A 26,629-nucleotide genomic window follows, 5' to 3' on the forward strand; every position below is an offset into this window, starting at 1 on the left:
GTTTTCACTGTTTTGGGCAGGCTGCTGAGATCTGAGAGAGCTATGATAGGGCTCTAATCCAAAGCAAAGCTGATTTGCTTAAGGGAGAAGGGGGGTTAAGATAGCCTGTGACAAGAAACAATTGCCCCAACTGAAAGTCTGCGTCTCTCACACCCTGCTCCATGACAAAGGTGTACTCTCCAAGCTAAGTGACAAATCTAGGGAGACAAAGAGCATTAGCAGGGTGATGCTCTGCTTCAGTGCCTCTGATTGTGGCCAACTCAAAGAGAATCTAATATGGATTTTTAAAAAAGGAGAGGGAGAGATTAGAATGAAAAAGAAACAATGAACACCTTCTACCGAGGGGGAATTAGTGGAGGGATTGGATAAGGAGCTGGTGTGCCTTGCTGTGTGTGCATTTGTGTGTATGTGAGTGCATGGGTGAGTGCCTGTTCTTTGAAATTCCTTTTCCATTAAAGAACAATAGGGTTTTCCCAATTCTGTTTATGTGCATTTACATGAGACACACAAAAACACAAACGGCTCTCACTCGTATCTAAATGTGTACATTGTTGATGCGTCATTATTTCTTTTTTGACGTGAGTGAGAAATGGTGAAACAGGAGAATAACCTTCATCACATCTCCTCCACACCCATGGGTGTACACCTGTATAATGCAACTCACCTTAAATTCCAAACTCCTAAACTGCGATACACAAAGTATAGATTCATATCCTAAACAGAGACATGTTTGGAGATCAGTCTAACTGTCAGTGGCTGGCTTAGCACTGGCAATGAAGCACATCACAAGTCCCTATTCACTGCCACTTAGCAGAACAGCTGCCTCAGTTTGCCAGTAACTCTGTGTGTACGTGTATGCTCACTCCCTAAGATGTTCATCCTCAAACACACTCACATGGCAGATTTTAAGGAACAACAAGAGTAAATCACCCTACACATACAAGTTAATCACACATGCACTGGCACCGCCACCATCAACACACACACACACCATGCATATTTCTTATGTGAGCGACCCACCGATGCAGGCCTGGCAGGTCAAGCTTGTGGATAAACAGGAGGATTTGCTGGCCCAGTGTTTTGCAGGCCACACAGGCCTGTCTCCATCGCAAGCAGCCATCTTAAGTCGCACAGAGAAAAAAATAAATAAGAAAGATGGAGATAAACGCTCCACTGTTGTTGTCCAATCACGCCTCAAGTCGTTCCAGAACTGTCTGACCACCCATTATCACCATGTAACCCATGACACCAAAAACAAGGTGAGATGAGGACAGGGAAGAGATGAAGACATGGAGGGAAAGGTGAGATTAGAGCTGACCAGAGGAGGGCAGGTGACAGGATGTGAAATCATGAAGTGCCAGAGCATGATCTCAGAGATGACTGATACCAGAGGGCGTGGCAGCCAATATTACATGACATGATTCGATATCAGAATTATAACTCTCAGAATTGAGAAGCAGAAAATGTGTGGTACAATGAACTGTTCATGTCATGTCAACATTATTCAATAATAATTAGTAAAACTAATTCCACAAATAACTGAAGCACATGTCAATACTGGATTTGTAGTTGCACATCTGGTTCGGAACAGAGACAACCAACATGTGGCACGGTCTTTACAAATTCAATTCACCTGCTGTAGAATACATGAAAGAACTGGGCAGTCAGCAGGGGCAGTGACAGACAATGAGAAAGGGGACACCTATAGAAACACAAACTTCCACACAATAGTACAGTCTTAAATAACTATATGGGTTTTACATTACTGTTTTCATTTCTGCTTAGAGTGTGCTCCTTCATTGGCTGGAAAGCAAATGCAGAAATAAGCCTGGATGCACAGTGAGTATCAGCATTGGTTTGCTATTCAACAACAGTCTGGTAACATGCCAAATTCAGTTTCTTTGTGAGTTGACTACCAGCCTGAAGGTCTAGCCAACTGAACATGGTGCGCTCTAACCTTTTCATCAATTCTTAATATCTCATCATACAGTAGTACTCTTCTTTTGTGTGTGCATAGTGAATATTTCACAGTGGTAGGATGCTTCAAAGTTTCATTAAAATATTGGTGTGAATTAAGGAGACATGCTAACTTCGTCTCTTAGCTCAATCATGTGAAGGTTATTTCCCAGGTGACACTTGTTTTTTGATTTTTGTCACACTGTAGGAGACCAAATAAAAACCTGTTGGGCTGATATACACTCTGCATGTGTGTGTAATTCTGCTAGAAATGTATCTACATGTGAGATTATATACTGTATGTATACTATGAGTCTGCCTGTGTGCAGGATTGAAAGTGACACTGTGTATGAGACTGGAGATTTTGTGTGTGTGTGTGTGTGAGAGAGAGTGTGTGTGTGTGCTACAGTGTTTGGTGACATCTGCTGCGTTGCTGGCTGGGAGTAGGGCACAGCAGGAGCAGGAGCCTCAGACTAAGGAGATGAAAGCCGAGGTCACAACCTGGACCAGTGGGACAAGACACACTTGCTCACACAACACACAGATACACAGTCACACATGCAAACATAAAAACATACACAGACAGACTGTATGCACATGGCAAACACATGCACTTCAAGCATATGTGTCTCACACACACACACACACACACACACAGCATGAGGGGAGTATACAAAAACACAAGGACGAGAGACTAAAGAATAAACAGGGCAAGGATAAAACAGCAAAGCAGACAAAACAATACAAAGAGACTAAACACAATGATCCACACAGACAGAGATAGAGAGAGAGCATGAAAAAGATGACGCAAGCACAGAAGCAAAACCCCTCATCGTCATGGGGCAACAGTTTAATCAGTTTAATTAACAAACACACGCATGTATGCATGTAAGCAAAAACAGACAGACACACACACATATATACAAAGATAAAAGATAAGGCATGTGCCCTGCAATAGCAATAGTGTGCCAAATACTACACAGAGCACAGGGTGTCTTTGTTTATGGGCATATGCATATGTATGTATGTACAACATAATATCCATATACACTCAGTTGCCATTACTAAATTACTAAATTGTAATATTTATACAGGTTGTGTACATTCTGACACATAGTTTTATACTAAATAAAAAACAAACATACAGCCTCTCAACTGGACACCACCCTCACATGCTCTGACAGATTCTGTCACACACCAGCAAGACACCTGCACAAAGACCTAGTCAGAGAGACGTATACGCCTCATGGTAGCGGTGGCAGTTAGTCAGCAGACCAGCCATGTGACAGGGTGGTGTGGTGTGGATTAGGGGCCAGTAAGCCTATTAGGGCGACAGGAGGGACCACCCGGCCTCAACAGCCACCTACAACCCACTAACACAGACAGACCCACAGCACACACAGTTCCCAAGTGCACTTTCTCACAAAGACAACAGACACAATGAGCTACACATACTTGCACCTTGTAAACTGTTTTTCTTCTAAGGTGTGACTTCATCTATGTGAGATCATTTGTTCCATATTGTTGCAAAGTGTATGTGTCATTTTCTTATTTCGAAAATACAAACTGTACTGATGTGCTTGAATGCAGGATGATTATAGCTGCATGTAATGTTACATACATGTGTGTGTATAGTCGCATCTATGTGTGGGTTGGGGGGGGGGGGGGTTTCAGGCAGGAGGGGTAATCACTGGCATCTGCTGTCTCTCTTCAGGGCAATTAATTATCTTAAATTCATTTGGAAAGCATATGTGAATGTGTGATCCCATACTAAGAGCCCCCCATGTTTCTACAGTGACATACACACACACACACACGCAAAAACACAAACACGCCCACACACACTAATGTCTTTCAAGCTTTTAACTATTTCATTTAAAACTAGCATTGTGGGCACACCCCAACAACCTGAGCGAACTCTCTTTTCTGACACAATAAATTAGGCCTTTTGAGTTCTCAAAACTATTTAACAAATGGGAAACGAGCAAAGGTGAAAACTTTGGAGACACACGCATGCACACGAGCACAAATTAATCCCAATTTGTCGACCTCGGCACGGGAGAAACTTTTGGGATTTCATACTTCATACCAGCTTTTGTCACCTTTGCGTGAATAGCCGAGGGCTGAAATAATTGTGTTTTTCTTCCCCGAGGCCCAGTCAGTGCTCACAAGCCAGTGGCCTACGTAATGTGTTCCAGACAGAGAGAAGGGAAGGGGGGGCAGTACACAGACTATGGGTACAATAAAGAGTGGGTGTGTCTGTTCAGGAGTATGTGTGTAAAGGTGATGGAGGCAGGTCGGTCGGAGCCGTGGGCATCTTGGTTTTTCACTGTGTGCAAGGAAAAAAATGAGTGTGTGTTTCAATAAGTGACAATGTGTGCGCGTAAGTGGGAGGTATGTGGCGTGGAAATGGCCTTAATGGAGTTGGAGGTGGTCCACAATAGACAGGACATTACCTCAGAGACAGGACTGAAAGAGAGGAAAAGATATAGAGAAGCAAACAGAGAGCAGTAAAAATGTGGCTGAAGAATTGACAGAAACATTATCCTAAGCCTTCTATACTACCTACTGTACGTAGGTGAATAAGCCAGCCAATAGTTCAGGCAGCATTCCTTTGAATGGCAAAACATTACATTCAACAAAAACTAAGCGCCCTGGAAAGGATCAGGATTTTTTTTTTTTTTAAACCATTTTTGTAATTGTATGCGACAAATCTTTTTCCATTTCTACAGCAAAAAACATCCTTAATGCAATGACTATGAAAGTGGATAAAAGCCCTCAGGAAATAAAATGAGTATTTTAAAACTGATATTTTAAATGTGGCAACATTCAACAGACAGGCTGTCAAACAGTGTGAGTGGTGATTTGGCAGAGCAGCCACAGATGTGGAAATTTCTTCTTTTCTGAGTGACATTGATGTAATGCGAGTGAAAAAAGGTGAAATATGACTTGAAGGAAAAGAGATGGGGGAGGAGCAGGGACAGTGGCCCTTGGAGTGTGTATGACTGTATAGTCAATGTATTCAGACATGATAGCTTCTCACTTTGAATACAACAGTTGCATGTGTGTGTGTGTGTGTGTGTGTGTGTGTGTGTGTGTGTGTGTGTGTGTGTGTGTGTGTGTGTGTGTGTGTGTTCAAATCCTCTCACAAAGCTTTGAAGATGAGGGAAGTTGGTCTACCATCTCCAGCTTTGGTTGATATGCAAACACAGAGAGAATACACACAGACATACATACACACACACTAACCCCCCCCCATGCACATATACACACAAAAGAGCCTGTCAGCACAATGCCTTCAAATATAGATGTCCAATCTTTTGACTCTCAATTTGCCCACCTTTTTGATAATACGCTTCTTTTTGAAAAAGGGTGAAAGGCAAGGGTAGCATGCAATTTAGAGATACTACTTTGTAGCCATTTCCAGCCTGCCACCTTTCCCTCTCTCTCTCTCTTCATTGCTTTCTCCATTCTCACTCTCCATCTTCTGATTATGTGATGTGCCTTGGCGGACGAACAAATCGAGGAGAGAAAAAGGTACTGTTTGACACTGCCATTTTCAATGACAAAATACAATCTATCCAGGTCCAGTAATTCGACGGGGAGGGATTAGCCTAGTGCAAGGTTGGGCCCCCAGATTAAGATTAAGCTACAACGCGGGGATCTTGAATTTCATCATCTCCAGTACTCTAGCACAATGGCGTATTCTTCCCCTTTTTCCTCCGTCGCCTGATGAGGGGTCAGGAGAACTCACCTCTCTGTCTTCTGTTCCTCCTCTTCAGAGCAGCACGCACTAGCGCATTTATTCATTTTTCCTGATTTCGTATTAGCTTACATACCTGAAATGTGTGGGTGGCATGGGGGAACTGAACCATCTATATACTCATACACAAATAAAGCCAGAATAAAATATGATCAGACATAACATTTGTCACACATATATCAGCACAGACATACAGGCACATACAGCCACACAAAGACACCTTTTCTACTGACACACACACATGCAAAACACACACCTTAGGGTAGACTGCCCTCTTGTGGCAAATTTATAGTTACTTCATTTATGTTAATTTTCATTTGTGATAAATAAAGTCTCTCAAATTAAAAGGCACACTGGACTTTGAAGCTTGAGGCTTGATGTGAATCATGCCAATAACAATATAATCAGTTTAGTAAATAATATCAATAGTTTGTATTGTGCGTCTCACCAGTAAATGTGTACTATGTCATAATGATTACTTGAGCAGGGTATACGCATTCTTCATCTAGAGTGTCTCACTCTAGAAGTAACGAGCGAGTCAACAGGTTTAGGTGGAAGGAAAGCACCAAACATTAGCACTTAAGAGTAAACAGACACTAATGTAGCTTTTATACCACTTGTTATTAAACTACATATTGCCATGAAGTGTAATGATGTATTCAGGAACACATTCTTCTTCCATTATCAATCTATAATCCGCTTACTATAATGTTGACTAACTTTTTTTTTTAAATTTAGTGAGAGAGAAAACGCCAAGGACTGCAATCACCAAACATTTAATTGGTCTCTCTATTGTTTTGATTAGCCATTATTCCCTACTTGCATTTGACTACAGGTGGTTTTGAACCCAACAGTTCTAGGAGATCAGTTCTAGAAACTGCTCCTGCAAAAAAGGGGAAATTATTTTTAACTTCTTCCAGCTAGGAACTATGAAAAAGTTCCTCAGGTCCAAAAGCACCTTATGTGAAGGTGTAAAGCTGCTTCTCCTCCCTCCCTGTGTGTTCTCCATTCCTTCTGTCAGAAACTGGAGCAGCTTTGATCTTTCTGTCATTAGTCAGGTATGTTGAGACACAAACTTGGATGTGTTTTGCTCTCTCCCACACTCTGGCCAACAAACACCTGCTGACCTGCTTGTCTTCTCAGTTTTCTACCAAATTTAAGGAAGTAGAGCATTTTTTTTATTACTGTTCCTTATAGTTTGACATGTACAGAAAATATTACCCAACCAACATTTTTTATTTATCGTCACTAGTATCTGAAAGTTGGAATTAGCTCCTTTCAAAACGTATTTCCTCATCTGAGTCAGTCACTCTTAAAGTGGTACTTTCAGGACTTGATAGCAAACACAGACAGAGCACAAATCAGATGTCTTCTAAACATTCTTCACTTCTAACTATTCCAGCACTTTTGGCAACACATGCAAAGGCTTGCATTACCCAGAAAGTCGAGGCTGGCATAAGGCGTGACAATTCCTTTAAATGAAACACCATGAACACATCATCATTGATGTTTCAAACTGGATTTCCTCCAAACACAACAAAAAATATGCAGCAGAGACTACACTACATGAAAAGATTACACTTAGTCACACATTTCAGAATAACTAAGTTGTCTACTAAGGACTAAAACAAAAAAGGGCAACATGCAACTCTTCACTTTTTTTTCTGTATCTATCTAATACCTCTCTTTTCCCTCAGTTCATTCTTCCTCCTCGCCGTTTTTGCTATTTACTGCGAGTCCTACTATCTAATCCTGCATGGCATGCAATAGCATTCTTTGCTCAGCTTCTGTTGCCATGAACAGTAAAGTGATCAATTGGGGGAAAAAAAATCTAAAAAAAAGAGAAACGCAATGGCAGTTGTTCTAAAATTAGCAAATAAATTGGTATATAAGTACTGCCAAACATGATGGTAGTAAGTTACAAGCTGCAAGTCAGTATTTTACAAGCACACCCTTGTGGCCTCAGGATGTGGACTGTAAATTACACTTCACAGCTGCTTGTTTGTTTGTTAAAATGCATGTTGCTGTTACAACCATAAACAAGCAAAACACACACACACACACACACACACACACACACACACACACACACACACACACACACACGGCTGTGCCAGCTGGTTTAATTTGTGGACTGACATTTCTACAGAAGCAGCATGTAATAGCATAAGCTGGCCACATGGTGGCAGAACCTGCACATGTAATGGAATCAGCCTTTACCAGGAAAATGGGTGACTTTCCTTCTTTAGTCCAGTTGTATGTTGAAAGTTATAATCACCAGTCATTCTAACTAACCAGGTACCCTTAGGGTAAGTACTCAATCATACACAAGAACGGGAATGTGTCAATGACAAAGACAGAAAGAACGAGGAGACAAACAAAGACATAATTTTGTACTCACGTTTTCTATGACAAATGTCCACTCTTTGTCTTCAAACTCTTCTGCATGCGGATCCTGCAAGGGAAATGCAAAAAAGGCTTAATGTCATAATATATAGGATATATAGCAACTGCAACACAGCATGAAAACACCTGAAATATAATCATGAATTATCAGACCACCCATATTAAAGAACTGTGTTCTAATACTTGGTGTCATCACTTTGGTCTGAACCAGCAGACCTGAATCAGATACTTGCAACACAAAAAATACAGTTAATGAGTGACAGCTCACATGCTCTGCCAACGCACAATTATCACTTTATTCGCCCACTGACCTGATTTAGTGGCCTACTTCCCTTCCTATATATGGGTGAAATGTTTGAATATATGAGGGAAATTTAAATTAAATCATAATGAGCTACTCACTACCTGTCTGGTCTCAGATGTTTGTGTATATCTGTACATGACTGGCCAAAGGTTGAATGTTTTTATGGTAATGTATACTTTTACCTAATTGGCAATCAAGCTTTAATTTAAACCAAAAAAAAAAATGTAAGAAAGACTTAAGAATGCAGAAAAACAGAATATTACAGATGATTCTCTCAGAGAAATGTAGTTGAGTATTTTCCTGTTTGCTTCCTTCTTCAGCTATTCAGTGAAATGAAGAGAGAGTAATGGAGGTAAGAAGTAATGGAGACTGCAGGTTATTTCTGTTAGGGCGGTCTACCTCAATCTGACCCAATCAAGCCCCATGTTATGTACACACATTAAACAACCAATGGTATCTTATACAGATGTATGTTAACACACTCACTGCACACTGCAAAGCTAAAATGATAGTCATTTATTAAGTAAAAATACAAGACATATCTTATAGTTTTTCCAATTTGTTATCAGATACTAAATATCTTGGAGTAACGATCAAAAACTGCTATTTAAGATAATTTTAATTAGACCCTAAAGGAAAATCCAGAAAATAGTGCATGTATAATAAATAAGTAATATATTTATACATTAATACATCAATTCACAAATGAATGCATCACTTTGGGCACTGGTAATCGCTATTAATAGTATGAGTTTGAATTTATTTTTGTCTTACACATTACTTTTTACAAATTACTGATAAATAAAATAAACTGAGTGTAACTGTTGTTGCAGAAGTAAACACATGTACTGATGGGCTTTCTGTCTGACTGTGCTTATGACACACCCCTGTAGCCTGCCACAACAGTCAAACATTACACCAACATGGGCACAGAGACACACATCAAATCATACTGCCTTCATCTGTCCAAATTTTAAATGTGCCATTATTTCATGGCCACATAAAAGGCCTCTAAAAGCCAACACAGCATGGCATTATCAGCCATCTCAGTTTATGGTTTTATCTTCAGAGCTTTAGTGCTGCTGGTAAACCTAAGCAGTTTGGAAAATGCAGATATAAAAATCCACAGCCAAGTGCACAGTGTCCAGGCTGGTTGTAAACATCCATTCTGCTTTTTCCGTTTACATAAGCAGGCAGAGCACAATTAAGTTACTTCTTCAATTCAGTACTTTCTACAAAGTTCATCTGAGGCTGCCTGCTAGTGTGTACCCTGAGGAACAGGCTGCAATACCGCTGAGCTCAGCTGTTTTTACTGCAGTTTCAGGCCAGACAGAGATATGACAGTATCTTTAAATCAGTGTCAGCTTTTAATTTAACCTTCAGTCAATGCACTGGAGAAACAACTACTTCATAAGGTTTATGGTTTACAGTATAGTTTGCTGTGTCTCTTTTCTGGAGCCCAGACCAGAAGTAAAATAATAGATGATTGAGGTGTCCATATATACAACTGCTTATACAACTGGGATTCGCTTGTTGGTCTAAGTTAGTGTAAGAAAAGGTAACTATTTTGATAACGCCGTAGCTATAACCACTTCATGAGCTGATGGTTTATCAGAGCTGTGTTTGGTCAGTTGGTGGTGAAGACGTGCTCCGTGCATCATTAGCCTGTCCAGTAATTCCTAATTTTCACTCTAATGGCAAAATAAAGGACAAGGACAAACAATAGCAGATGTAATGACGTTTTTTGTTTTTGGGTCTCTTTTTTTGGGTCTTTATCCAGCTGTAGTGTTTGAATTGGGCAGTTAGTGGCTCTAATTAGTTTCTTATTATAAAGACTGCTTTATTACTTCCTCTGGGACAGGAAGTAAGCCCAGAATAAGAGACACTGGCATGTACTGCAGTGTCACACTGGCTTAGGCTGAGAAAACATAAGAGCTAGACTTTTCCCATGCATACTTTATTAGTAGACATCGCAATCTGATTTCAAAAAGTCTAGAAGTGAATGAAGTCTCAGTTTTCTCTTTTCATTACATGGGAGTCTATATGAAGCTTTAAATAGACCCTCTATATAGAGTTGGAATTTATTTGTTTTTACATGGTTGATAATAGATACATAGATGTGGCTGAAATTTAAGAAGATACCAACAGCACTGTGAAACGGTGGCAGGCACATAGCCATTTGTAGCTAACAATCTGGTTAAGACATTGAGAGAAGTAATACAACACTCAGCTCTGAGCCAGCCTGTCAGCACAGGGGCCCAACATGTTTAAGTAGGCAAGGCACAGTTAGAGATACATTCTGTACATCTGTGTCATGTACAGATGGGAAGTTATAATTATTATGTATGGAATTTACAGTTATAAAAAACAATTAAGTACAAAAATAACGAGTGCATCAATCCTCAATTTATCAAACTGACCAACTTACTAAACAGATGTGCTGATTTTGGGTGTCACATTTTCTCATCTTAAGCTCTTGAAAATGAACAATTTCTGAAGTAGTGAAGGGTAATTACTGCGATGGTTATTGTAGATTACTCTCACTGCTATTTACGGTAACAAAGACCCTCATGTTCCATAAACAACGGTAGTCCACGTCAAACAGAGCAGTGCTTTGTCAGTGTTAATTAAGCAGCTATACCTACCTTAAAAAGAGTGACAGTAATTTCAATGTTCTCTGGTACAGGCCACACCACCACACCTCTGTAAGGATTTTTAATACCAGGCTGCCAGCTGTGAGACTGTACACACAAAAAAAATACGCATATTTACAAGTGAGAAACTTCATTTTAATTGTTTCATTATTTGGTTTCAGAACACCACTCATCAAATACAAACCTTGGACGATTTCCGCCGACTCCTCCGTGTCCAAACCACCACCAGTTTGTCTGGTTGCCTGGGGAGAAATTAAAAAAAAAAAAAAAAAAAACAGAAAAGAAAGATGAGTGAAAACGCACGTTTACTCATCCATCAACCTGTGTCTTTCTCCAAAATATCAACGTGCTGAAGTCAGTATAATTGATAAAAGCTTGTATATTAATGCTACAAGTTTTAAAACTCAATTAAACGTGGTTTTAAAACTCACTATTTAAAATAGTGAGTTGTGCCAACCTAATCCCACAACAAACATTAAATAACGAAAGATGAGCGTGTAGGTAAAACATTTTAGTCCAAAACACAAGTGATATACTCCATGAGAAATACTCCATGAGTTACGTTCAATGTTGAGAGAAGTAGTAACACAGGAAGTTAGTTAAAGTAAAACCCTCATCTAGACTTACAGTGTACATCTCTGCCATGCATTTGTGACACTGAGTTGATGTGTGCGATGTGGTCTCTTAAAATGCTGCTTAAATGACTTAATTACAGTGTGCTGAACTGAGATTCACAAGCATTGGGGAAAAAAACAAACAAAAAAAAAAAGCTTCTCTATTGAACTGCTCAATAATTTACAACTGTCTCAGTTCTTTGCCTTAATGTGAGAAGAACACTGATAAGAGTGGTGGGTGTCTTCACACATTTTACTCTTTGGAGACAGTAATAGAAATCATACAATACACAGCCAAGGCTGATAACTAGCTGGCACGTTGACAAGCCTGGACCTGTCTGCATAAGTGTGTGTGTGTGTGTTCTAGGAAAACTGAACAGCTCTGCTGTAAATAAGTCAATGCAGTTTATTTGTCAGTGTTGTAATAAAATTGATGTTTCTACAATCTATTACCACTCAGTTTTTAATGTCACACTGTAATCCCTGGCGTCATATTACAATAAATAACATGTACTTTGAAGAGTAATGCATTGAGATGCACAGATTTTAAATTAGTGGAAACATGAAATCTGTAGCATATGGGTACTCTGTATAGGCAGATAACCTGAGAAGACTACCTGCAGGAAAAGAGTTGGATTGTTGCATACCTATAACATTAATGACCTCACCCTGGCTTACCTTTATAAAGTGTTGTTATAAAAAAATATATATATATTTTAACTCTAAATCTAGCATATGGGTCAAACATTGCTTTGGCTTTAAGTCACAGAAAACAGACTGGCATAATTAGCAGATGCCAATCAACAAGGCTGAATCCAAGCTTAAGCCTCTGTATTGGCAGGTATTCACCCAGTGCTCGTTGGCTCTTCAGACCCAGCTACCAAGCTGCAAGGGAGGCTAGACTCTAAATTTGTTGATGAGTAACAGGGAGCTGCAGTTAGAATCATTGCCTCCATTACGCAGATTTGGCTCCAGAGTAAGTAAGTGCTTTACGTGTCTCACATTTTCCTACACTAAAATCCAAAGGTGAGTTTTGTAGGCCCAGTTCCTCAATAACCAAATTTAAGTGATGTGTCTGTCCCTGTCCCTCTGTTTCTTGCATAACATAAATATCACTGCTTGCCTCAAATATCCAGTATTACTACTATTCTTGCCCTGATTTACTCTACACTTCAGTTACAGGTGGAAATGCTATATATAGACGTGTTTATAGCTGTTGTGCACTTACTGTGGTGTTTAGCACAGCAAGCATAATACTGGATTTATGACTGCATGTGCCCTTAAGTGAAGCACACTTTGACAAAGCAGCCATTCTACGAAAAGAATGACTGACTGTTGTGACCAAGAGAGAGACAACACAAGAGAGGGAAAGAAAGATTATAGACGAAAACTGAGGAGAGAGAGAGGGAGTAAACAAGCAGGAGTTGAGAGGGAGAGAGAGGAGAAGAATGAGGGAGAATGACAAGCAACAACTTCAGCCTTGAGGAGAGACCTCACATAGAGAAGCTATTGTCCAACAACACAGGCCAAATCATAGAGCAAGCACACACACAAAATATCACCCTTTTGTACAGTACTCGCTGTGCTATGAGAAAAATGTAAACTGTTCATATGCAGGCTAACTGATTTCTGCACACTTTTGCTGATATTCATATTCTGTCATGTCAGTTGTAGCTGACATATTCAGGCACAACCTTAAGGCTGCATGTTTTGTATGGAACTGGAACATATGAGCCATCAGAGAGAAATGCAATAACAAGAAGAAACAAACTGATGGTTGCGGACATGGACACTAATAAAAAAGAAATGTAAAGAGTGTGTTCATCAGCACTCACTCATACAAAAGCTATTTTAACATTCATTGCACACTGAACTGAGGTTCAGTTTGGGTAAGGGCCAGCTATTTGAATATCGGACAATGGCTATAGAACAAACAGTCCTTCAGTATTTAAAGATTTATTTCCACTAGTGAGTGCGAGCATACACCACTACTACTACCTCGCCTATACATGCAAGATGCTGTCAAATGAAAAGTAAATACATTTAACTCTGAGCAGCTTAAGAATGAAAAAACATAATGAATCATGCCACTATGTAGATGTGTGTGGTGGTATTGCTCCTAGACAGTTCTTAATTGACAACTCAGATGAGATTGAAAGGAAAATTTCATAAATGACATGATAAATGCAGAAAAATGAACAGAAGGCTCCCAGAAGAAAAATGGGTGGAAAGATAAACAATCACAATCTGTTTGGGCTAGAGAAGGGAGAGATAAGACTAAAAGATCAGCAGGGGCTGAGATGAGAGGCCTCTGAGGCCGACACGAAACACAAACCCCCCTACATTTACACTTAAAACACTTAGCTGCAGCACTCATCCAGAGAAACCTGCAGTTCATAAACATGTACTGAAGGCATTCAGTGTTTTCCTCAGACACCCTAGCTTCACAGCATGTAATAAAAAAAAACCAACGGTTGCAAGAACCCATTAATATGGAGTTTCAGAACATATGTTCCTTTCTCCTACCAACCCAACCAAGCCAGAGTGCCATTTTACATTCTGCTGTCTAAAAACAACTTTTCACAAGCTCAATTATACAGTCGGCTCAGTGCTGCTTGAATGTATTGTTCTCAGTTTGCATTACACTTTGTCTAAAAGCAGCATCTGCAGTCCTTTATCTACTGTACAGAGAAACAGCACTAAGCACTGTGAAGCATAACAGCACTCACAGCACAGTACAACATCACATGCTTATTGGAGCAGGACAAAAACCTGACTAGAAACACATTTTGGGCTGCAGGTACGCACATAAAGACCAAGTTGCAGGTTTAGACTGCAAAGTAGGCTAAGAGTATTTTTACAATGAGAGATATCAGAAGATACAAACAAATATGCAGCTGAAACAAATGAAACTGCTTGCTGTAATGTAACCTACTCAGACTTTCTATAGCACAGAGGGTGATTTCATTCAATCAACCCTGGCCAATAGTATAATATGTAAAAAAAAAAAAAAAATATTTAAAATAGCTTCCTCATAAAAAAAAAAAAAAATTTAAAAAATCTTTGGCATTTTAAGTGAGCTTGGTATAAAACAGGTGAGTATCAGGATGCTGCAGCTGTCCTTTCCTTCCGGCAGACAGGACAAAGGAACAACTTCAAAATCATTACAACGGCTCTGCGACTAGCCTTCCACATACCAAGTACATATGCCGAGTGTGACAACCCCAAACACACAGCAGTGTAGGACACAGATAAGGTTAATGGCATAATGATAAAGCAAAGTCAAATGATAAAAGATCATGAATTTGCAAAATCTTAACAGCCCAAATTCTAAGAGGGAAAGCTGAGCATAAAATATTCATTTGCACTGAGAAAAAACTCATTTCAACATATAAAATGAGATGAGAGAATGAAACTACACAAAACGAAAACAACTGTCAGAGGTGTATAACAAAGTAGGCGGTGGAAAGTTTCAAATATCAAAAGTCCACCTGACTCTAATAGGAATTCATTGTTGGCCTGACTGTTGAGCTTTCCGTGTATGAGGGGTGTGTTTCTGCCTGAGGGAGACATGAGTTGTAAAGGTGGAACTGAATGGGTTAAATAAATTAGGAGAGCAACCTGAAGAGAAGAGTATGTATGTGTTTAGAGAGCCAGCCTATAAGCAGATAATGCATCACCCCAACTAAAATGCTTGAATTAGTTAAACGTAGAGGAGGTTTGACAGGCAGACTCTATGCCAACCTGTCAATCACACATTTGAATGTGCTGTAATATAGCTGCTGTGAAAGACAAACCATCACAAACTACAGCACTGCAGTGCACACTAAAAACCAACACTGCTGCAATATACACAAGCATAGTGATACGCAACCTCTGAGACTAAAACCAGACTGCGACACTGCACTGCATGTTACAGGTTATCTAATGGTGACTGCTGAGCCATAAGGGGTGATATAAATAGCCATTTCTATGTGAATTATATAAGCCTAGGCTTGCACTGCTACATCTATACTTCACACACCCCATTATTTACCATGAATATTTAATACTGTCCTTATGCATCACACAAGTAATATTCCATAGTTATAGTCTATACATTTATATATGCCTATACATTTACAGCATATTCTAAACACCAGAAGTACTATGTCCTGAATACACTACATACTATATGTTAGATTTAGTGATCGGCTTCCCACACTTTTACAAGTGATATGCAGTTTAGTGGTCTGCAGTGGTAAAACCATGACTGCTTAGTACCAAATAGGCAAAACGGAAAAACTGACATAACAGCAGTTAAATGCTTTTCAAATACTCCTCACTCTGCCCACCAGGTATGGTCTAGCTAAACACATGTATGCCTGACTTACGTGGCGATTTCTGATTCAGCATAAACAACATAAGCGAAGGGAGAGGCAAATGGAAGGGAGCTGAGGAAGAAAGAGGGGAGAGAGGATGGCTAGAATTTTGCTGTGCTATTAGTCAGACCGTGGCCTTTGCTATCAAGACAAATTGCACACACAATCTGTTCAAATGTCACACTTCAGACTGCCTGACAAAATAAACACACCACGCACACACATACTGGACATGAGTCAGAATAATGCAGTGTTCCCATAACGTCATCAGCAAAGAAGGACTTTTTCAAATTTATCATATCTACGACCCCTGAGATTTCATTCAAAGTTCTTGATGAAATTAAGTTCTTTTCCTCAAAATATTATTTTATTCAATCATTTTAATGAAGCAAAACTTTGCCGAAAACATTATATAATATTATATGAGCATGTTTTATAGCAGCATGGTGGTTGAGTGGTTAGCACTGTTGCCTCACAGCAAGAAGGTTCCTGGTTTGAAACCCATCAGAGGCCTTTCTGTGTGGAGTCTGCATGTTTTCCCTGTGCTTGTGTGGGTTTTCTCCAGGTACTCTGGTTTCCTCCCACAGTCCAAAAGCATGTACAGTGGGTTTTTCTTTTTTTATAAATTTGCAAAAATTTCTACATTTCTGTTTTTTTCTGTCAAGATGGGGTGCTGAGTGTACATTAATGAGAAATAAAATGAACTTTTTTGATTTTGGCAAATGGCTGCAATGACACAAAGAGTGAAAAATTTAAAGGGGTCTGAATACTTTCCGTACCCACTGTATGTCAGGTTGATTGGTGACTCTAAATTGCCCATAGGAGTGAGTGTGAGTGTGTGAGGTTGTTTGTCTCTATGTGGCCCTGTGATGGACTGGTGACCTGTCCAGGGTGGACCCCTGCCTTTCACCCAAAGAGAGCTGGGATAGGCTCCAGCAGATCCCCGGGACCCTGGTTAGGGAATAAGCAGGTATAGATGGATGTTTATGAGCCAGCAGACATCTGTCACTGTTTTTTCACTTTCTCTGCCATGGAAAACATATTTTTGTAATTTATTGAAATAATTATTTAATACATCAGGATCTGTGCAGACAGTAGGGCATGATGGTAACATTCAAAGTGTGTGTGCATCACTGAGCTCATCTGGTCTCTACACTGACAGGTCTCCAGTTATAGAACAGTCAGTGTACATGTGGCAACCAAGAGCTGGGTCAATGACGCAGAGTTAACACACTCCAGACTCAAGTTTCTGAAGTAAAAGCTAAAGCAACTCAGTAATGACTTGCATGATTGTGTGTGTGTGTGTGTGTGTGTGTGTGTGTGTGTGTGTGTGTGTGTGTGTGTACATTATGAGTTTTTTTTATCTGTGTAAGTGCAGCTGACTGTGCAGCAGAGATACTTTCAGTACTGATCTAATCTAGCAAAATCATTTCCCAGGATAACATAAAAACATTAGGACTGTATATGAAGCATTTCACCTGCTGTGTTTATATCACGTCCTATTTTTTATACTTAAAGCAAACATCCCTTCAGCCTTTAATGTTTGCATTTTCTGCATAACTAGAAACAGTCCTGTTTCTGTCTTTAAGGAAAACACTGAACCCTCAAACAGCTGTGTGACAGCTTCAGCTATAAACTGGTTATCCTGACATGACCTTAATTAGTCTGGAAAAAAGAATTCAGTAGGTCATGTCACAGTTTCCTCATATGTGTTTTCCATTATTTTACAAATTCCACCCTCAAATTACTTTTGTACCTTTAAGGCCCAGATTTAAGGGATCTTCACTGCTAATTAATAAATTTCACTGCTCTAAATGACTAGCTGGGTTGATCTGTGTCTTATCACACTTTGGATGAACTACAAACACTAGACAGAAGGGTGTGAATTTGGGATGCACAATACCATTTTCAGACTTCATTATTCCCAGCGAGTGCCTGGAGACAACAAGCTTGCAGATTGCACTTTTACATTCAGTAATCGGTCTCGTTTATTTCATGTCAGCTGCATGTTTTTTCTGAGAAATATCCTCTTAAAAGGATAATTGCATGGAGACACGAGTAGATGAGAATTTTAACTGCAGAGACAAACCAACAGGAGGTCAAGTGTGACCAATTATGGGTCTGACATGGCTGCAGGGAGACAATGTAAGAACAAGTTACAAGGCTGGGTGAAAGAAGCTCTACCTGCCCTGAGGGATGGAGGTCAGGTAGGAGTGATTTCAATTTAACCCCCTGAGAAAGCATGGAGGGAGGAGAGGAGAGGGAACTGTCAAATAGAGAGGACTAGGTGGTGATGCCTGAAACCCAGGAGAAAAGGGTGAATGTTTTTGACAGGTCTGGCCTGTAGGATCTCTCCACAGGAGGATTTTGGGACGTGGGAAACACAAATTGTGAAGAGTTCTGTGCCAAGACTGTAAGGTCAATAACAAATCTGGCATTTATGCAATGAAACTACTTAAAATTGTTTATAGTTTTTGACAAAAATAACTGCTAGACTACTCTACTAATGAAATCAATATGTTAGCTGCTAGAGAAGTGCACACATTGGAATTGGTATGCATTTTTTGGCTTGTTACTTTAAATTACTGGCTCATCTCCAGTGCCCTTTCACTCCTCCCTTATCACTTCCACCAGATTTCTGCAATAGAAGGGGGATTCCTCTGACAACTTTAACTGTAGCCCATGTCTGTGAAGACAACCTCAGACCAATGCATTTAATTTGCAAATTTTTATAGTTTAACTCCAAGAAAAAGACAAGTCCAATTCTCGTGAAAACCTTGGCTTCTATAGACAGACAGTGAGGGATGACGATCTCAGAATTCAGCATAGAGCAAAACAATTATTAAAGGGAACTGGTAGGGTACATTCAAGAACTACTCTCACCATACCAGTTAGCTAACAGCCGCAGGGAGAGACCAAGATAGGAATCATAACCACCATGTGCCTAAGAGGCCCCACAGCAGAGTAACAAGGAGCTATGGTGAGGACAACATCCACCTCTTAAGGCAACAATACATGAGCAGTCAGGGGATCATGACTTCAGTAATATTAATTACCAAATAAAATGTTTTGCCTGACAAAGTTAAAGGGAAAAAAAAAAATTTATAACAGAAGAGGAGCTTTGAAATGTACAAGAACAAATGTGATGTGACTAAAATCTAGGGTCTAGGCTTACTGGAGGGCTGTGCTGCTGTTCTATTAGAAGGGATGCAGTGATAAATTAGTACCAGAAGGCGATGAACCAGGAGCTTCCGAATTTTTCCCAATGCCTATATGAGTGTTACAGTAAGAACATTAAAAACTACTGGTGTGCAGAGATTACCATTCTTCATGATTGACAGTGCATCCTGAATTCCACCTGCACACCTTTTAGGAAGAGTGTTTCCAAAATGTAACACCAGCACACATATCACTTGTGTATGGCTGATGGTGTTTCTTTTGCCTTCGTAAGACACATACAGTATGCATTTATCAGCCTGCAAATGCTGCACCACTGCTCTGCAGGCTGATAAATGATGAGCATTCTCTGGAGCCATGTGTTTCTCTGCCTGACAGCAGTAGAGATAGATACACTAGCAGTGGTTTCATCACATTTAACACCCCATTGACTACTTCACAACCTTGATATGCTTTATGTCTCCTAGTGTGTGTGGGAGCAGGTGTGTAAATGTCTGTTTGTGTCCATAACTGTGAACAAAGCAACTACATTTGGGTGGATTCCACTGCAAAGCAGTTGAAGTGACATTTCTGGAAATAGGAGTAAGGGCAGGCAGAGCAAAGAGAAAGGGGTGTTCAGACGGACAAAAAAAATGTAAAGAGGAGCATTAATGATAGTGTGAACGCTGCCCCACATGTCAGCTTGGTGCAAGAAAACAATTACAGCACCACTGGAGGAGGAGATCAAGAACTTCAAGCTGTACTCAGAGGACAAAACAACTGGCAGAGTTAAATCAACAGCAAATCCTATCATTAAGGAAGCAATAAGTACTCACAGAAAATTACAATATCTAAAGCATGCCCTAAGAAAACACGTGTTTGACCGAGCTTTAGGCAGGAGAATGTCATAAAACAAAGATGTAAGCAATGAATAAACGCTGAGGAACTATAACTTTCTTCAAAACCTTGTGGCCTGTGCGTTACTACAATGGTAACCTAAATTCTGTCCAGAATATCTACAGAGCAGAAACGACTACTCTGTAGTGTCACCTGCCAGTGACACTGCCTCTCAGTGCCAAACCTATGCTCAGGAATGTGTCAAGGCTTTTGAATTTGAACAGAATGGAGAACCAGAATAGCTGGCAGGAAGATGCTTTTCTGGCAGAGTCATGGTGGACACTTTCCATAATGCTCAGATGTTCAACAGAAGAAGTCACAGCCTGACACATACTGGCCACTTCCACCAAAACAGTAAGCCATTAGTCAACCGACAGTCTGATGCTTGTGGCTTCCAGGATTCACAATCATTTAGATATTTTTGGCATTTAGTAATGCTTTAACTCTGTGGTAACACAGTGAGTGAACAATTTTGTGTTTTGCTCAAAGACGTCAATGCAATTATGCTGGATGATGCACTTCTATCAACCAGTTTTATACCTCTAAACATAATGCAGTTTGCTGATTTGTTGGTGGGCTGTCCTCACTGTGATAGTCACTCTTTTTTACAAGTGAATGAACAAAACATGTAAGTGTAGTACAATATAATAATTTCACAGCTCAGAAATCATCTGCTATACAGAAGCTAAATATTTTGGTGCAGTTGGCAATCCACAAGTTAAATGCTGAAAATAAGTCAGTTCCTCAAACACCTTGAAGAGGTGCAAATTTGAGTCTGTGTGTGTGATGAGAGCTAGTGTGTATGTTCACAGTTTTTGAACCCTTATGAAATGACTAGTGTTGTATGTGTGCATCCTTCAGTGAGTCGGTGTGGCTTCAGGATTTGAGCACAGTGCTTGATTGACAAGAAAACACTGACTACACTGACTGATTCAAACGTTCACTGTGCTGTGATGTGGGAGTGAGGGAAGCAGTCTTGATTAGTCATGCTTACATGCAGCCAGATAGAATTACCATGTAATCAATAGTGTCTCTGTGTTGTTTCCAGTGTGTAACTCACTTATCCTCTCCACACGTGTCAACATGTCTGTCAGTGCCAATGGGACTCATGGCTTGATGATGCTTTTAAGCTACGTTTTACTAGACAGGTTAACTAAAAACACACTCATGCTCAAAAGCACCAGTCTCTGGGAAATACTAACAGAGGCAAAGTCAACCCTGCTATCTGTCTATTGAACTTTACTACTCTCTTAAATAACATGACATTTATGAAAACCCAAAAATTAAAATCAGCAGAGGCTTGACAGCATCTGTTGATGAGAAACGTTAAAAATAAATGTGAAAGAAAACAAGAACGGCAAACTAATTAAACTGTGAATTTGTGCACCTCTCGCTTTCTGAATGTCTATTTGAAATCACACACCTCCCACAGATTTTTCCACAGGCACATTTATCGAATCAAGGAACATATGGGTTAAACATAGTAAAAGATAGATATGGTCCTTGGACACCATTATGCAAAAAAGGTTGATGGGAACAATGACTTGTGTATCTGTAGCCAAGTGCTTAGCAGCACAAAGGGAAACAAACACTTTAAGGCACATGGACCTTGCACTGTTCCTCCACTCCAGTATAATATTTGCTTAAGCATTAACAAAGCTAAAAACACTAATGATCACAGAAAAGCTTTTTTACTAACAAAAAATGATTTTCAAACTGACTGATTCAAATCATGTAACATTTAAGTACTTAATATTGTGTTATGGTGTGATGCTGAACTTTCCTTTCGTCACCCTGTCATTAACCATCTGTCAAAAGTAAATGTCCAATTAGATAATATAGCCCTGTCAATGACTGTTGTGGGGTAAGTCAGACTCAGCCAGTCAGGTGGCATATGGAGAATCAAGCAGCATTATGTTGAGAAATCACTGAGCTACTCTAACAGTGAGGTCAGACAGTAAAATTCTCATGAGAACAAAAGAATGACAGGTTTGACACTGACTATCAGAAACTGTCTGGCAAGTATTAGTAGTGAATTGAAAGTGTAAACATTAGAAAGTCACCAGACTACACATGCAGATAGAAAGTACAATCATAAAGTTAATCATCATGTTGAAAAAACAGTTACCAATCACGGGTGAAGATGGGTTGACTTTCCCCACCTTTACTGATTATAATTACCTGCTACAGATGAAATGCAACTGGAGATAGAGTTCATTTTTCATCAGAAATGTTACATATCCTGTTTCAAAGGGCAGCACTGCTGCACTGTGAATGGTGCTTCATTTCACTGGCAAACAAACAGTGAACTCATTAATGTTTTAATGGTGAGCCTGAATTGATTCTGCAGTTTAACATGGGTGTGTGAGGTGAATGCTAACCGCCTCTGCTCGACTAACGAGACATTTAGCTTCTAGAAAAAGAAAGGCAAAACTAAGGTAAAATTACTGATTTCAGCTGAATAGGCACCAGGGAAGCCGGAGCCCATACACTTCCACCACCTTTAAACCACTGGTGACCTTCCAAGACAAACCTCTTAAAACACTAAGTGTACAAGATACTGTGCTTTGGAGTGTTACACAGTCATGTCTATAATTATGCATCATGCAATCTGGCACTTCAGTATCCTGTTTTGTAATAATGCTTGGCACCCATGACAAAGCTTAACTAAGAAGCAAAAAATGCAATGAAAACAGGTCCTGTCTAGAGTTAGCATTCTTCATGAGAAAGAGGGGCCATTCAAACATTCATTCCGGCTGGATAAAAACATCTACATGAGTTCACACTACAACCACATGATAAGCACTGAAGTCACACATTAAAAACCGTGCACATGCAAGTACACGGGAGGACAGAAGTGCTCTCTGAAATTATCTAGACTTCAGGGATTATTTTGCTGAGCCTTTTGAGTGTCAGCCAAGTGTACGAAGTGCTTTCACATTTCACACAATGTACATACGAAGCAGCCACATCTTAATGTGCGCTCACATACACATACATAGAAGCACTGACACAAAAAAGTGCAGTCTGTCTTCCTGTTATTGATTACAGAAATGAAAGGGATGTGGTTTTTCAAAAATCACTTCTGAAGGCCTCAGGATTTGAAATCCATCTGAGATCTGGAGACTGTTTCCAGGCTGAGTAGATGGAATGTTTCCACTGCAACAATAACATACCGTACTGATGAAGTCCAAGGAAGTCAGAAACCATGTGCCAACACATTCGCACACATTTTTAGGCAGGCAGCCACACACACACGTAAACATTTACTCTAAGTCAAGCAGATGGCATCGCTCTGCCTTGATTGGTAAAACAGCCCCGTCTCACATTCAAAGGTAAAAACTATCATATAGAGCAAATCAATTTTAAGATGAGTGGTAGCATCACACACTGGCTAGTGGCTCACTAGCGGCAGCATGAAATGGGCATAATATGACCCTGATATTTGATGACTATAGTCAACTGACTGGCAGTATGTGCACAAAATCCAAATTAATCTCTGTGAGTTGATAAAGTCAGGTTGTGTGTCTTAAACTATTATAGTTGAAACCTGAATTTTTCTAATGAAAACCCTAAAAGAACCCTGCCCAGATTGCAAAACAAAGCATACCACTGACTGTGTGCTGCGCCCACCCACCCTCTTCTCTGAGAAGAGATGTACATTTTTCTCATTCCATTCTCCAACACATTAACATCTGTCCCAGGTCAAAGCTCCGTGGGGCTGTGTTAATCAAGCCTATGGCAAGCCACTTCAGAATCCATGTCTTCAAAATCCATGTCTTCAGGCTACAACACTACTTCACCGTTTCCCATTTTTCAATCATTACTAGAAGCATACCTGCAGGATGAAGTGTAGAATACATGCACCTATCCCTCCACTCTATCTTCACCTCTGAAAACACACCCAATATCTGTGTTCCTCCGCTTTGTGCTCAAAATCATTTCTGAATGTATCACTAAAGAAAGGTTGTGCTTTGACACACAAATTTTAAAGCTATTGAAAAGCTATTACACCACAGCAAAATTAATTACTTACAACTGGTGTGTTAAGAATTTATCAGTATGCTGCAATTTGTCATTGCTTCATGCACATCTCAGAAGTTAAGACAGTGTAACTTGCAAGTCTGTGTGACTGCATTAGTAACATGAAAGTAGATACATTAAATTGTTATTTGGACTAACAAAGATGTGCACAATTAGTGACAGAAAGTGCAGAAACAAGTGTCCTTGACACAAAGACTTGTAGGGTCTCCTACAATGTTATAACTTTGTATACCATTAACTATTTGTTGATACAGTAGGATAAGAACCAAATTAAAAGATTAACAGTTCCCAAACTCTGTCAGATTGTCTACTTCCAGAGAGGTCAGAGGTAAAGATCCGATTCCAAACAGCATCCCTTGAGCTAGTTGGGATTTAATAGTTTGCTAAAGGACATTTCCGGAGAACGAGGGAGGATGAACCCAGCCCATCAAGTTAAAAGGAAATCTCTCAGCCTTCCAGCCTCTTTACTCAAGACTCAAACCAAACAAATCCAACAGTGGTGCACCAAAAAAAAAAAAAGCATAGCAATTTTACAAGTCAGCTGGGCCCCTCCCAGCATGCAGACATGCCTGCACACCAAGGAGACTGTGTATGTGTGTGAATTATGGCCACCAGGAACAAACTCAGCATTCCAGCACAGACAGAAACGTGTAGTTTTAAGGGCAAAAATGACAGCACTGTGGTTTACTGTTATTCTCAAAAAACTCACCATTTCTTAGTGCATTCCACCATCAGTTCCTGATAGGAAGCCACAAACTGGAATTTGGATGCATGCTTCCCCACACGTTGCAGTCTTTTCCAAACTGAAGCCATGTTTCTTTGGTAACCGGTAGTGTCTCAGCACCTATCCCGTCCTGGACTTCCCTCTTTGGGCTTCCTTTTGCACAAACTCACGTTGATGTTTATATGTATCTGAGCATATCCGACCCACAGACATACAGCTAACGGGAGCACATTGGTAAAAAAAAAACAAAAAACAAAACAAAAAACACAAAACACAAAACACAAAACAACCACACAAAAGATGAGACTGCACGCCCAGTCGCGGCTGCTGGTCTTTAAAGACTGTCTGATAAATCCAAATGTAAGGGGAAGAAATCTCTGCAGCAGGGGTGGAGGTCCGATTTCACGGCACGCATGATTTTAAGAAGAAATCACTCCATAATTTCAAAAGGCATGATGGGTAATCCACGGGGTATAAAAATCATACTTCCATTTGGTGAGCTTTCTGCAAAAGAAAGAAAAAAAAATACAATAAGCAGAGAAAGAGCCAGATCATAAAGCCCCGTTATTCCAGTGTTATGCTCTGATTTTGGACGTGAAATGAAAAGAAAAACCCAACTAAAACATAACCGATGCTGTGTCCGTGTACCAGCATGACTGTATCACTGCAGAAATTAAAATAACCCAGTTTATCTCCACCACTTTGTTCATCTGCGGGACTGGTGAAGAACCAGCACCGGGACTTCTGCTGCCACACACGGCGTGCCGGGTGGGCTATTTACTGGTGTGGCAAGCTAACTAACTTGGGATGTCTGATGATAAAATCTAAATTTATTGGCTGAAACAGTGACCGCGAAGCGTTGATATTACACAGAAAAACAAGTCCTGCTAACAATCTAGTCCACTAACATAAACCACCCAAAGTGAAACCACAAGACACATTTTGTAAACATGGATATTTGGGGAATGTCACTGAATCCAGGGAATAGCCGGTGCCGTTGTGCTCGGCTAACCGTAACGACTCCGCTGCTAAGCTAAAGGGTTAACATGTGAAACTAAGGTAACACTCACCTTACAGTGATATCCAACTAGTTATCCGTTATGTGGCCCTTTGTAACAAACTAGCGGTCGTGCTAATTATCGCCCTTTTTGCGGCAGTACCAACACCATACAGCTAGCTAGCCTGCTAGTGACGGTTAGCCACCATAAAACGGTACCAGCGCAAACCGTTGCCTGCCTGTTGACACATCTGCTCCGCAGGTAACAGCAAACTCCAAGAGTCTGACACGACTTTGTCCCAAAAGCAAGTTAAACACGACTGTTTCAACCCCTGCCAGGAATTCCTACAGCAAAGTAGTCCAATAGTTGGATAGTTTGACCACTCAGTTCTTCAGGGGTCCGTAAAGTTTCCTGATATTTTAAAACATTTCCGTTCAGGTTTTTTAAAGTAAAACCGTCGCTTACCGGTTTTGTAAAGCAACGCTAATTAGATGGGACGTGTATGTGCTTCCTTATAAAAAATTCACAGTAAATGTAATCGTAATTGTTTTCTTCGTTAAAACAAAACGACAGATTTAAGACCTTTCCGTAGTAACGTGACAAATGAATGACTTTATTTGGAAGGCGAACCATCCTACTTCCGGTCGTGTCTCATGTGAACCAGGTGAGCTTGACGCAGCTTCGCCTGCAGCCTGGATGACTGGAAGCTGAAGAAACGCCCCCGGGCATCAGCCATTGGTGGGACTCTTGTG

General features: G+C 40.1%; 1 protein-coding gene across 4 annotated transcripts in view; it reads right to left on the reverse strand.

The window, feature by feature from the left end:
* Window positions 1-26,283, reverse strand: part of ehbp1 (EH domain binding protein 1) — a 115,883-nt gene extending 89,600 nt beyond the window's left edge. For all 4 annotated transcript variants that reach the window (XR_003295819.1, XM_026309038.1, XM_026309037.1 and 1 more), the window contains exons 1-5: window positions 25,950-26,283; window positions 24,865-25,383; window positions 11,268-11,325; window positions 11,075-11,170; window positions 8,121-8,174 (exon numbers count right to left, since the gene is read on the reverse strand). Coding sequence is in view for 3 of the 4 variants with exons in the window: in XM_026309038.1 (XP_026164823.1) it covers window positions 8,121-8,174; window positions 11,075-11,170; window positions 11,268-11,325; window positions 24,865-24,968 (312 nt within the window). In the remaining variant the exon portion in view is untranslated. The remainder of the gene's footprint in view (window positions 1-8,120; window positions 8,175-11,074; window positions 11,171-11,267; window positions 11,326-24,864; window positions 25,384-25,949) is intronic.
* Window positions 26,284-26,629: the final 346 nt, after the last annotated feature.

This window comes from Mastacembelus armatus, chromosome 15 (assembly GCF_900324485.2).
Source record: "Mastacembelus armatus chromosome 15, fMasArm1.2, whole genome shotgun sequence".
Taxonomy (NCBI): domain Eukaryota; kingdom Metazoa; phylum Chordata; class Actinopteri; order Synbranchiformes; family Mastacembelidae; genus Mastacembelus; species Mastacembelus armatus.